Genomic DNA, 12,852 nt, shown 5'->3' with positions numbered 1-12,852 from the left:
ATTTCGGCGTCGAATACTTCTCGGCGTCCTAGCTGTCCGGAACCCCAATCCAGAAGTTGTCCATGGTGAAAGACGGCGAAGCCGTATCCCGCCGTGTCCGTGTCTGTTTTGGAGCCGTCGCTGAAGACTACATAGCCCGCGGGTCGACAGGCAAGCCACTGCTCGAAATCTGGTACAGCCTTCTCTTTGGTGAGCCTCTCACTAGGTCCTTCTACTTGTATGTTGTCAGAGAACCTCTGTGGGATGAGTCTGGGTCGCTCGATCTTGGTGGTACGGTACGAGGTCCGGAGGAGCCTCGAGTGCCGCAAAGCCATTCGTTCCGCGATGAGTGGTTTCTCATTCAGCTCGATTTCTCTCTGCGACTGCCGTAGCCGCTTGCTGATTGGGTGGGCTTTGTCCAGAGTCGCGTAGCGAACTGCTATGCGTTCCTGGATATGTCGAAGCAGGACGCTGGCGGGTGGGATGCCCGCTTCTTTCCAGAGAAATTCTAACGGTGTCGTCTTCCACATAGGTAGGATCATCTTACATGCGAGATTCAGCACGCGTTGTATCTTGCCGAGGTTCGTCTTCGAGATGTGGTTTCTTTTGAGGCGCGAATTGCCAAGATCCAACCCAGGCAACCAGGCATCGAGCCCATGGAACAGGGTTGGCATGCCTACGGCCCATGCTGCTCGGCGGGCCGCCGTTGCTGCCATGCCTCGCACGGTATTGTTCATGCCTCGGAGGTGGTTGATCACTCTGCGAGCTTTCTGCGTCCACTCATCAATATGGTGGTTGAAGGTGAGTTTCTTGTCTAGCCAGATGCCAAGCCACCGCATAGATGGCGCTGCCCATATCTCTTTGTCGCCGTGGTGAATGCTGGGAGATTGGTCGTGATCTGTCTTGCGTCTAGAAAAATGCATGACTTCTGTCTTTTCTGGGTCAAAGTGGATTGCTTCGCCTCTTCCCCACGATTCCATGGCTGCGATGGCTTCGTTCGCTTGCCTCGCTGTGTCCTCCAGCGAGTCTCCAATAAAGAGCATCGCTGTGTCATCCGCGTATCCGTATCTCTGGGCCGCGCCCGAGAGGAAATAGATTGCCGCTGTGATCAGGATATAGAGTATCGGGGAGATGGGGGAGCCCTGAGGCAGGCCGCATCGTAGTCGCGCGCTTGGTGTAGTCGCGTCTTGAAAACGGACGCTGGCTAGTCTGTCTAGCAGGAAGCTGGCTATCCACCGAATTAAGAAGTCAGGCCATCCCTGTCGCCGTAAGCAAAGGATCATGCGGTTGCGAAGGATGGCGTCGAATGCACCCATAACGTCTTCCGTGACTAGCGTTGCCACTTGGCCGGCCGCGAGTGCTTTCTCGATATCGTAGATCAGGGACACCACAATGTCTACGGCGGAGCGTTTTGGGAGCGCACCGGCTTGATTTGGATGGAGGATGCCGTATTTGATGGCGGCATATGCCATTCTTCTTGCGATCACTCGTTCTAAGCCTTTGCTGAGGCAGGAGAGGAGCGATATCGGGCGCCATGTAGACACTTTACTGAGGTCCCGCTTGTTGAGCTTCGGAATCATGACAACCTCAGCAGCCTTGAAGACGCTGGGATGATGTCCAAGTCTCAGACAGGCATTGTATAGTTTCGTGACTAGTTGGGCAATATGTGGCCAGGCTGCCTGCAGCATCCTGGTCGTAATTCCGTCCGAGCCAGGCGTTGTGTTTCCGGTGTGTAAGACAGCCTTCTCAACCTCTTTGGTCGAGATGGTTCTCGCGAATGGGATCTCCTTGGCAGGATTAACTGGTGGTTGCCATCCGTCGGCGATGTCGTCTGACGCGTCGCGGCGTTCCAGTTTCTCTTTCCGTAGCGCCATGGCCTTCTCTACGTCGGTAGAGTACGTCATGTCGCCCACCTGGATCGGCGGGGGTTGGAGTCGTTGTTTCGGTTTCATCCATCTGGTGAGTTTGTATACGCCTTCTGCGCTAGTCACTTCGTTGATTGTATTACGCCAGAATTTCTGCCTTGTGCGTCGCAGGACGCGGTAAAATCTGACCCTGGACCGTTGCACTTCCTCTCCTCTTTGGTTCTCGTAAATGCGTCGTGTAATACGGAGATCGTCGTGTGCGTCTTTGCACTCCTGGTTCCACCATGGAGAGCTTCGGGCACAGCGACCGCGGCTTACCCTACCGCATGCCTTGGCAGAATTCTGGAGTATCTCTTGGAGTTGTCTGGCCATGTCCTCGATCTGGGCTTGCGAGTCTACGTCGCTAGGTAGTGACTTCACCGCCTTGCCTACGTGGTCTCCAAAGGCCTTGATCTCATCCGGCGTGGTGACTCGAACTTTTCCCCGTGTAACTTGGGCTGGTTCCCGATCCGGAATCTCGATACCGATGGTGTAGTGGAGGGATCCTGTCGTGAGGTGCACTTCCACCGTGGCAGACGCTTCTGGTATGTTTGAGAAGACGAGGTCAATTGTGCTGCTTCTTGTATAGCGTTTCGCCATGGTTGTTGCCTCGTCGGGCTCGTTCAGTAGACCGAGGTCGTGTCTTTCTGTCCATGCATGAATGCGGTTTCCGTCTTGCGAGGCTGGTCTGTCTGCCTGCCAGGAAGTGTGGAAGGCGTTCATGTCGCCGGCGACGATGCAGTTCTCTGGTGGAGTCCATTCTTCGAGGACTTGCAGTGTGCTGTCCACTTCCGGTCTGTTGTAGAGATTGAGGATAGTGATCCCGTTTACTCTAACCCACAGAAGGTCTCGATGTTTTGCTGGGGTGATCTGTTCGGCTTGGATCTTGCGATCTATCTTGACGTATGTCATCACGCGTGGGCGTGTGTCGTTGTCGTGCCAAAAATCCACCGGGCTGAAGCAAAGAAAGCCTGGGTGATATTGAGTTCGGCAGAGCTCTTTCTTCTTGTTGTAGGACGTGTTTGGTTCTTGTAGGATCACGACGTTGTAGCCCTCCAGAAACGCGAGCTGGAGGGCGGCGCCGTGTGCTTCTTTTCCCTTGTCCACGTTTGCCTGAAAGATTTTAATTGTCACTGGTTGGGGATTGTGTCGTTTTTTGTTACTCATCTGTAGACCGGGTTCTCATTCGTCGTTTCGGTGGCGATTCTTCTCGTCGTCGAGCTTCCCGCGGTGGGCTGCTCGGGGGAGAGTGCCGGGGTAATGTTCGAACGAGGATCTCCTGTTCTACCGGAGCATCACTGGAAGGGTTTGTGGTCTCGGAAGGGATGATTTGCCGAGCCAGATCTGCGTTGATGTACTTCTTTTTCAGGTACGTGGGCCTTGAGGAAAGCTGTACCCTGGGCGCTTTTATCTCTGAGACTCCCATTCTATGTATGATTGTGGTGCGCGAAATATTTCTCCGGTAGGCTGTTGGCTGCTCCTGTTGGCGGCTCTGCTGCATAGGAGCAGCCTCGTCGTCGTCTCCGTTATCGTCTTCATCGTTCTCATCCTCGCTGTTGTTGCCCTCGTCCTCTCGTCCCTCCTCAGTTGCTTCCTGTTCAGCAGTGTTTTCGGCTTCGTTTCCTCCTCCTTCTAGCTGTTCTCGACTATCCGGTACCTCTACGGCCCTTCCTGATTCGACATCTTCTTCCAGAACCCCTTCATTGTTCTGTAGTTGTTCTTGTTCCGTGTCTCCCATGTTTTCATCTTCTCCAAGAGCAGGGAGGCAGTCCTCCTCTGGTGTCGTGGTGGCGTTCCTCTCGGCTGTGTCCGCCATCTCTGTGTCAACTTCGTTCATGGTGATGTTTGTCGTGTCCCCATTGGGCGCCTGCGGGTTGTCTAGTGACTCCGCCATCATTTCCATGTTCTGTCGTCTGTAGTCATCTGCTCCGAGTTTCCTAGCGTGGATTCTCTGCGACTTCGAGAGTTTGTGGTAAGTGTCCCCAACTTTCTTGGGCCGTGCATAGCACAGCCTGGAGTCTGCGTGGTGGGGGCCATCGCAGTTGGCACATCTTGGTGTTGTTTGGCAACTTTCCGTGTCGTGCTCGGTGTGACGAACACCGCAGGTTCGGCATGTTTTCGTCGCCGTACACTGCACAGGTGGGTGGAATTGCCAGCAGTTCTGGCATTGCACGAGTCGTTCGGGCTTTGTCATGAGGAATGAATACGCTCCTAGGCCGAGGAGTCTAAAGGTGCCCCGTACGGGCTTTTCGAACGATATAATCAGAGTTGTCTTCGTGGGGTCACTGCTAGGCTTGACTGAGCGGCGCCATCGCACAGGAGTCTGGCCTGTCTGGGCTACGATTTCTTCGCTGATGATTGCGTTGAAGTCAAGGATGGTCTCATCATATGAGCGTAATTCACTTGGAAAATCTTTGATCAGGTATGTGAACCATGTCACCTGCTTCTCTGCTATGGTAAGGTCCACATTTGGTCCCCATTGCTCTTGTGACTCCAATAATTTCTTCTGGATCTCTTCATTGCGCACTGCGACCGCCCAACCTGTATTTGTCTTGGTGATTTTCTGGACGTCATTGGCACCGAGCGTAAGCTTCTCATAGATGGCGGTTCGGATTTGAAAGGGGTCCTTTTCGAAGAAGCTGGAACCCGCTTTGAGGCGAAGCAAAATTCGGCGGTCTGTGTAGTTACTGGCGGCAATGGGCTGTCTACGAGCTGGAGCGATGCGCACATCGCCCGGGGTTTGACGTGCTCCTGCTGTAGCGACTTCTGCGAAACTCACTGTTTTTGGGCGGGGTAGCTGGTTGTCAGTTGGCGGCCTGGCCGCAGTTTGCTTCTGTCTGACTGGTAAATTCATCAGTGGGGGATCCTTGCTGTACCCTGCCGTGTCTCCGGAGTGGAGGAACTGGTTCCAGTGGTGCAGCAGGGACCTGGTGAAGTCGTTGGCGACGGCATGGGCGTACCCATGGTCGAATTTTCTTGCGCAGGCGGCGATGGATTCCGCAAAGGTGCGCAGCACATCGGCCCGGGTTGCCATGCGTTCCTTCTCTCTGGCAATGATTTTGCGTGTTTCGGATTCCAGGTCTAAGGCATCGAGCGTGTCGACAATTTCATCTTCGTCGGCTTCTTCATCGGCGAGAATCCCGTAGTAATTGGCGTTGGGGTTGGTGTCTTTTCCGAGGTGTCGGCGTTGGCGGCCAGTTCTGGCGGCGCTTGTCGGGCGACGCACTGGCCTGCTGCTGGGCAAAAAGGGGCGGGTTGTAACTGGAGCGGCGCCTCTCATGAGCTCTGTCTGAGCATCATGATGGAAGCCTTCCGGGAACTGTCGGCGGCCCCTCACGCCGGTCGCGGGCTTGGACGATTGGACAATCGCCATGGCCTGCGGCTGCGCGAGAGCGCTGACGGTCCGCTGGGTGCTATTTTCTACTGGTCGTACGTCTGCGTGGCCGAAAAGTTTGTCTTTGATTTGATTTGATTATTTACGTCTGTCGGCGCCCTAGAGTAGGCTTTGGGACGTGCTATTGAGCCTTCTCCGGATAAATGTACAGTCGCACCCGCTAAGTGGGCCACCAACAGAACGCGCGCCGCGCCCATGTTCTCCCTAGTTGCCCCTGCAGTACTTTTTTGTCATCATCCTCCAACTGTAGCAGTTTCGCGCCCAATGGCATATATCTGTCTGAATCGATACCCGTCAGCGGGATCACGATGATGCTGGCGTTCTGCGCCCGTGGCTGCAACCGCGGGCGTGTTGCACCCACAACTGTTGTCTCCTGGTCTTTATACGGGGACCAGCGGGAGCCCTGCTGTCAGTGGCGTATGTCGCCGAATACAAAGGAAATAAAGAAGTTGTTTAACGAGTAGCGTGAACTACTCGGGCTGGATACTGTACAGAGTGCGCCAGGCTTGTACGCCCTACTCGGTGCTACGTGCGCTTGTTGATCTTCGAATAGTAGAAGTCAGCAATGCGCACGTACGCTTTGTAGGATCTACCGAGGAATTTCCCTATCGCCGTCTCTGGGTCGGGTGCGAGCCGAACCCGGAGATGGCCCGGGATTTTCCTGCAGTAGAAAAGGTGGGTGGGTGACTTCTGGCGCCCACAAGGGCATTCCAGCGTCGCTTGTCCAGGATGGAATCTCTCGTGGTATTCCGCGAAGTCGCCGTGTTGTGATCGTGCTGTCAGGAGATAGCCAAGCACGCGGCGGGGGAGTTTGAGTTCTGGAAGTTTCTTCAGCTCGGCACTAAGTCCGAACTTCTGATACTCCGTTCTCTCAACCGATGCCCACCAGGCTTGGTGATCGATTGTTATCTGCTTCTTCATCTGTCTTTTCCTGTACGAGACAGATGGCAGATGGTCGTCTGTAGGTAGCGTCGCGCCATGCTTCGCAACTGAATTTTACTCTACAAAGGTGGGTACCAGTGTAGATGTAGGAGGAAGGTTGCGAAAAGTTTGTCTACAAAGGTGGGTACCAGTGTAGATGTAAGAGGAAGGTTGCGCAGAGTCCAACGCGTGGGCACGTGACTGCCGATGCAGGGTAGGTCCGTGAGCGGACCAGCTGCGACAGCCAGCATGGGTTTAGGAAACACAAGGAAGCTGCACCGCAGCACAAGTAGCTCTCCGCCGACGGAAGCTGCTATTAGCACAATTTGCCAAGTAAGCAGGGACAGGTCTGTCTTGCTTGGCGCGCAACTGCTACTATAGGAGGAGACTTTGGAGGGCCGTTTTGGAAGCCTCGGGTGAGAACGTGAACGAGCCTCAGGGCACGCCCGGCATGCCCACCTAGAATGGGAGCCATTGTGTCTAGCGATCATAGATAGCCCGCCGGAAGCCTTCTATCTCAGAAGCTAATAGGTTGAAGAGGAAGGCCTTCGCTGAGGCACATAAGGACTGGTCTATTGACCAATGGAGTGATATCCTATGGACTGACGAGAAGTGGGTGGCTGGCGGCACCTACAGGCAGGTCCTGGTGGCCAGAGGAGCCGGCGAGGAATACGATCGAACGTGTGTTTTTGAGAGGTACCAAAGGAAGCGTGGATGGATGCTTTAGGGCAGCTTTGCTGGCCAGGAGAAGCGCCCGTGGATGTTCTGGGGAAAGGACTAATGGAGATAGACTCCGCGTGGGCAACTCCTATATACTGCCCTGCTCCATATCGCGACCATTGTGTTGTGAAGAACCAAGATGCTACCGCGGGACAGGGAAATCTTGCCACGGGGTGTTCCTTGTACACCCTCTCTTTGGAACAGCGATGCGCTTGCCGCACCAGGGATATCAGGCGGAGAAAATCTACCTTCCAGCTCCTGCTGCCAAGCGAAATCATCGCTTGAGCTCACGACGCGCTATGGTAGTTCTCCCCATACTTACGAGCTGTGCTTGGCCAACTATTGTCACGTTATGTGAGGCAGTTAGCTGTCATTGATTCTCTTGTTGTTGAAAAGCTTGTCCTCCTGATCTGCTAGACGGGTTCACGTCATTTATCTTAGTTTGAAGAAGGCGTCCCAGCCACCTGACGAAGTCAGGGAGGCTGGCCAGCCTTCCAACCTCTGATATCCATGAGCTTATGACATCCAGCAATTACGTCAAGTCTGCTTGCTTTTTCAACAGAGGCAGAGTTATCCGACAACTATATGGCACTAAAACAGCGTCCTACCGGGCCACCGTTGCTCGAGAGGCGGAAACGCAACCTACGAGAGCGGAGAAGAGACAATGCCGGTCGTAACTTGTCAGTGCGTGAGGCAATCTATTTCCCTGTTTCAGGCGGGAGCCTCATTTGCATCGGCATTAAATGGTTGGGAGGTCTCCCTACTGGAATTCATTCGCGTTTATGCCATTGCCACAGCCGCACATACGTTTTTCAGAAACGACAGTAGATATTCTTGAAGAATACAAGTTTTTCCCCAATCCATACATTTTTCCTTACTAACTCGTCAAAGCCTGATTCTATCACTGCGTTGGTGCGTTCGTTCACGAAGCAGCCGTGGTCAAGGCGTGGGTGAGCATTATGCCGGAATTGGCTGCTTGCGGTGTACACAGGGCGCGTAGTGATCCCTACGCATTCACGTCTCGGGTCCCAGCCGCCGCCTTGGCTGAGGCTCAGGGTACCAATTGAGGAGTACGGAAGCCTCCCACAGATTGGCCGCAAACTCGCGTGACGTGATGTTGCACAGCTGATTCACGGACATTGGCAGCACTCAGAAGTTGATTGCTTCTGTGAAAATTCTTTCATCTTTTTCGCAAAGACGAGATGCGCCAAGAAGTAGTCAATGACGCTCTTGGAATATCGCAAACAAGGGAGCAGCTCGCTTACACGCGTCTGACGATCTTCTAAAATAATGCTCACAACAGCTGTTGGAGCGACAAGGGCCAATTATTCGCCTCCTTGACCCAGTCTTGATGTTCCATGTCTGCCTGTTCAGACTGCTGGAGATATCTTATGCTTAGAACCAAACCATCATCAGACAGTCCCTCGTAATGATAGCTGTGTTATGCTTGATTAGAAGTATAGAAATATTGACAAAATGTACTGAGTAGCCATCGCAGGATTGTCGTACATGAGCAGCCGTACTGTGTCAGAATCGGCTAAACGGCACCAGCCCTGCCACTTTTTAATTTTAAAACTATGCTTTACACGATACTTTGTGGGGCCTTTTGCGGGCGATTCTTTGGCGCTGCACTACTGACCGATAGTTGAACGCCACGCTGAAAATACATCCTCAGCCTCCTGCGTCGACGACGCATGACTAGAGTGAGCACAGCTGAATAACAAAAGAAAAGTTTGCGCATCCTGAATGTTTAAAATAAGCTGCTCATGGTCAATTGGCGAGGCTAAAAAAACTTTACCATCTACAACTACAGGTCGCCGCAGCTTCTCAAAGCTCAAGAAACAGTATGAGCTTCAACGCTCTTCAGAAGGAAAACTATTGCAATAGTTTACTAAAAACATGCAACTTTGCCAACACACAGCTAGGTAGGCCCGCCTGTCTCCCGACTACCCAGAATAGGGTCTCATGATACGAGAATGCTGATGATGTCGGCAGATTGTGTTGCTAGATTCTGCACGGGGGTCCCTTACAGCTGGGGTGGCTGCCAGCAGTCTGGCCCATCTGCCTTTGTCCCCTTTCCAGCGCAAATCTCCCACTGCTGCACGGCCCAGGACCCCAACGCGTGCTTTAGCGCCCTTCAGAAGGGCGGCGGCAGCGGCGGCGGAGACTCCGTCACCTCCGCGGTGCAGCTTCCCGTGCCCTGCGCGACATTGACCTCCATTCTGCAGAGCTGCGCATCGGCGTCATCAGCGGCCTTTGTCAACGGCAACGGCGACACCAAGGCCCAGTGTCTCTGTTACGACGGCAACGGCAACCCCAACGTGGCGCGATGGGACAGTGCCGAGGCGGCTTGCTACGCGCTAGGTGCCGCGTCTGTGGGCTCTAGCTTCTGGTCTGCCGTCTCGGCGGACGGGACGAATTGGTGCGCTAGCAAAGTCGGTGCCGGCAGCACCACCGCCACAGTTTCTGGCAACGGTGGTGGTGCACCGACGACGAGCTCGTCGTCGTTGCCGGGCCAGGCCTCGCCGACCAAGTCTGGTGCTGCTACTGGACAATATACTTCGCTCATACGTTGCATGAAATGGCTCTCGGGCGGTTGTGTTGCTTTGTATGTACTTCGAGAAGCACTATAATGTCTTTTCTAATTTATATATCGTCTTCAACTTCACACACTCTTTCGCCGCTTGGCCTGTCCCTTGCCCATCCTGGGCCTTGATCGTGGCTTGCCAGGAACGCCTTCTGTTAGCAGAACTCGACGCTCTAGAGCCGCCACTTTCAGCCAAAACTCACGTCACCTCGTACTCATTTGTTTCTTGATTCTACTTCTACGCCCTGTTCACTTGTTGAGTCTGGAAATATCTCTCGGCATGCAACCATGGTCGTGAAACCACATCATGGCGGCAGCAAGCTGCATTTGGGTGAACTCATCAACGAGGCTATTTCTTCCATTGCACCATTTTTGGGTTTGATTTTGACCGTCACTTGCTGCATCATTGCCGCGATCTGCATTTACATTCTCGACTTCCTCATCCCGAAACTGTACTCTCGTAACACCCTCCGCGGCTTGACAGGCACCCAAATACGCAGCCTCACAAACCACCATGTCGCAGCCGGCACCAAAATCCTTCTCATCGTCCTCTGCGGTTATCCGCTCCTGGCGATCACCGGTGCCGGCAAAACACCACATACTCCATACGCACCAGACTCGATTGTCACCCTCGGAGACATGATGATTGTCTCGTCGCAACTATTTACCGGCATGTACATCTTCGAGTTATTTTATCGCGACAAGGTCTCCATCATCAGCTACGCTCACCATATCGGCGCCATCGTAATTGCTCAGTCTGCAATCGCGATGAGCATCAACTTCAACCACGAGAAAGATGCTGTTTACGAGTTCATATTGTGCTTTATCTGGGGTGAGTGGGAGCCAGTTGGGTCTGCCAGAGGACAGAAGCCCTTATGGTAACAATTTTGCAGGTGCGTTCGACGTGGTCGCGGAGCTTCGGCCCCATTTGGCCATGATTTACTATCGAGTTCACGTCAGTGACCATCAGCTTCTGGCTCGAGTATTCTACGCCACGGCACTTTTGGAGGTTGTTGGCACAACTGTCGAGACCGCGATCGTCATGTTCCTCTTTGGCTCGCTGTGGGAGAAGTGGTCTATGTCTCTCAAGATTGCCACTCCCTTTCTTCACATGCTGTTCTCTGTAGCCCAGCTCTGGGGTGCGTGGATCTTCTACAAGATGGCAAAAGCCGAACAGACAAAATACAAGAAGGGTCAGGAAAACTATCCGTCTTCAAGGGAAAGCCAGACAAGCGTGTGAAGCAAGTGGCGACCGCGTTAATCGACTCTGGAATAATCCTTCAATCCACTCGTTACAGAAACTCCATTTTAAGCTGAGCCATTGAAATGTCACCTACCCTTGCATACATAGCATTGTGCTAGAACAAATCTGACAAACCTTACGAAACATGGAATCAGTAGTTGAAGGCGCGACACCTATTTCCGGTTTATTGGTAAACCAGAGTAGCTTGAGCAGCTCGGACGATGCACTAGAGCAGATACCACGATGTCGATAATGCTCATTGCTTCGTACGTTGTCGACTGGGCCATCCTAATCATCTTCGCAGGCGTAGGTTACGCGGTGGGCAACATCACCCCAAACCGACGCCCAATCAATCTCCAAGAACCAAATATCGGCCTCCCCTACCTCGGCCATGATACCATTTCACTAGCCGTGCTCTTTGTTGTCTCCCTTATCGCCCCGGCCGTCATCATCTTCATCATTTCCATGCTGGTTGTACCAGGACTGACTGCAACAGCCGGAATCCCTCGAGCGCACATATGGAGACGCAGGCTGTGGGAGTGGCACGTTGGATGGCTCGGTCTGGCACTGTCTCTCGTCATAGCCTGGTTCTTTACCAGCGGCATGAAAAACCTGTTTGGCAAGCCGCGGCCCAATTTTCTCGAACGCTGCCAGCCAGACTATGCCCATGCAGCTCAGTACATTGTCGGCAAGATGGCAGATGCGCCAAATAATGGCCAGCTGGTGTATCCCGGTATTTGCACCAACTCGGATAAGAGTGTCGTCGATGAAGGCTTCCGCAGTTTTCCATCGGGCCACTCCTCAGTCTCTGCTGCGGGATTAGTCTACCTTTGCTTAATACTGGCCGCTAAGCTACGCTCCTGTACCTTCAGCCTGTCTCTAAGTACGGACAGCAATGATGACGCATCTCAAACGGCGTTTCCGTCACGATTCAGTTCTGGCATAGATGTCCAATCCAGTTCTCCTGCCACCGAGACGAACGACGAGGCCAATGTCGCAGCTAGACAGAAAACAAGTGGCAATTCTGGCTTTTCCATTCGGCGCCAAGCTGCTGCTGCTCCACTCTATGCCTTATTCATCGTGCTTATCCCTCTTGGCACGGCAGTATTCATCTCCTCTTCGAGATGGTCCGACTTTCAACATCACGGCTTCGACATCATCTTTGGTTTCTTAATTGGCACCATATCATCTATTCTAGGCTTCCGGCAATATCACCTTCCCGTGAGACGAGGCGCCGGCTGGGCGTGGGGACCGCGCAACAAGGACAAGGCATTTTGGACTGGCATTGGCAATGGAGGGTTCTCAGCACCCAAGAAGGTATACCACCAGCGCAGAACAAGTGTAGCATCTGTGCACGACATGCAAGACAATTTTCATAACGGTGGAATCAATCATCAAGATAGTACTGTATGACAACAAACATGGGTGCTCGGCGGATCACGTCCTGACCTGTTGCGTATCAGATAGTTTTGAATCACCACAACTACGTCCCAAATTCTGCACGTCACCTGTCAGCAATACCTTTCGTGTGTGCGCTGACTTGGGGAATTTCTTCTGCTTCTAAACAGTGTAGTAATAAATAATTACATCTTCCACTGTCTAAGTCAGCAACGCTCTGCACTTGGTTGCCTCAGAGTTGACAAACGCCGACATGGCAGTTGGCCATTGATATCTGGCAGAATCAAACAACATTTAGAACTACCACCCAGGCAAAATCATGGATAGCCACAACGGCGTGACGTCTAGTCGTGCCGTTAAGACTTACCTCGGTTGAAGGATGGCGTGAAATAACCCGCGGGATGTTCGTTACTGCTGGTCATACTGCGTTTGCTTTTCTTCCGGACCCTGTGTACGACCGAGAGTGGCCTGAACAAAATGACAGGCAGGACTACACAAAACTTTCCCAATTGCAGCAACAGTCAATCAGCCCTTCATCATCATATGGATGGGCGGACGAAAATGATCAATTGAACCTGCCATCAATTCAGTGCCGCTGCAAATGGCGCTCGGACGAGGAGCGAGAAATGAGGCTCCCAATAGAGTGGCTCAGGAAGAAGACGCGACAAAGACAGAAGATGCTGCGTCTCTCGCTCCACTGGAGATA

The 12,852-nt window shown here is 53.0% G+C and overlaps 4 protein-coding genes across 4 annotated transcripts; 3 read left to right on the top strand and 1 right to left on the bottom strand.

The window, feature by feature from the left end:
• Positions 1-3,542: 3,542 nt before the first annotated feature.
• On the bottom strand, positions 3,543-5,256 carry LMH87_001410 (uncharacterized protein; the record flags this gene model as incomplete). Its single annotated transcript, XM_056192680.1, has 3 exons — positions 3,543-3,659; positions 3,712-3,806; positions 4,014-5,256. 3 exons carry the CDS (start codon positions 5,254-5,256, stop codon positions 3,543-3,545), a joined length of 1,455 nt encoding a protein of 484 aa, XP_056049792.1.
• A 3,508-nt stretch (positions 5,257-8,764) lies between these two features.
• On the top strand, positions 8,765-9,551 carry LMH87_001409 (uncharacterized protein; the record flags this gene model as incomplete). Its single annotated transcript, XM_056192679.1, has 2 exons — positions 8,765-8,843; positions 8,914-9,551. The coding sequence occupies 2 exons, from the start codon at positions 8,765-8,767 to the stop codon at positions 9,549-9,551; spliced, it is 717 nt and encodes a 238-aa protein (XP_056049791.1).
• A 242-nt stretch (positions 9,552-9,793) lies between these two features.
• On the top strand, positions 9,794-10,745 carry LMH87_001408 (uncharacterized protein; the record flags this gene model as incomplete). Its single annotated transcript, XM_056192678.1, has 2 exons — positions 9,794-10,337; positions 10,399-10,745. The coding sequence occupies 2 exons, from the start codon at positions 9,794-9,796 to the stop codon at positions 10,743-10,745; spliced, it is 891 nt and encodes a 296-aa protein (XP_056049790.1).
• A 255-nt stretch (positions 10,746-11,000) lies between these two features.
• LMH87_001407 (uncharacterized protein) lies at positions 11,001-12,161 on the top strand (the record flags this gene model as incomplete). Its single annotated transcript, XM_056192677.1, has 1 exon — positions 11,001-12,161. One exon carries the CDS (start codon positions 11,001-11,003, stop codon positions 12,159-12,161), a length of 1,161 nt encoding a protein of 386 aa, XP_056049789.1.
• Between the last annotated feature and the right edge of the window lie 691 nt (positions 12,162-12,852).

This window comes from Akanthomyces muscarius, chromosome 3 (genome assembly GCF_028009165.1).
Source record: "Akanthomyces muscarius strain Ve6 chromosome 3, whole genome shotgun sequence".
NCBI classification, from domain to species: Eukaryota; Fungi; Ascomycota; class Sordariomycetes; order Hypocreales; family Cordycipitaceae; genus Akanthomyces; species Akanthomyces muscarius.
This window is presented reverse-complemented; position numbering and strand designations above follow the sequence as displayed.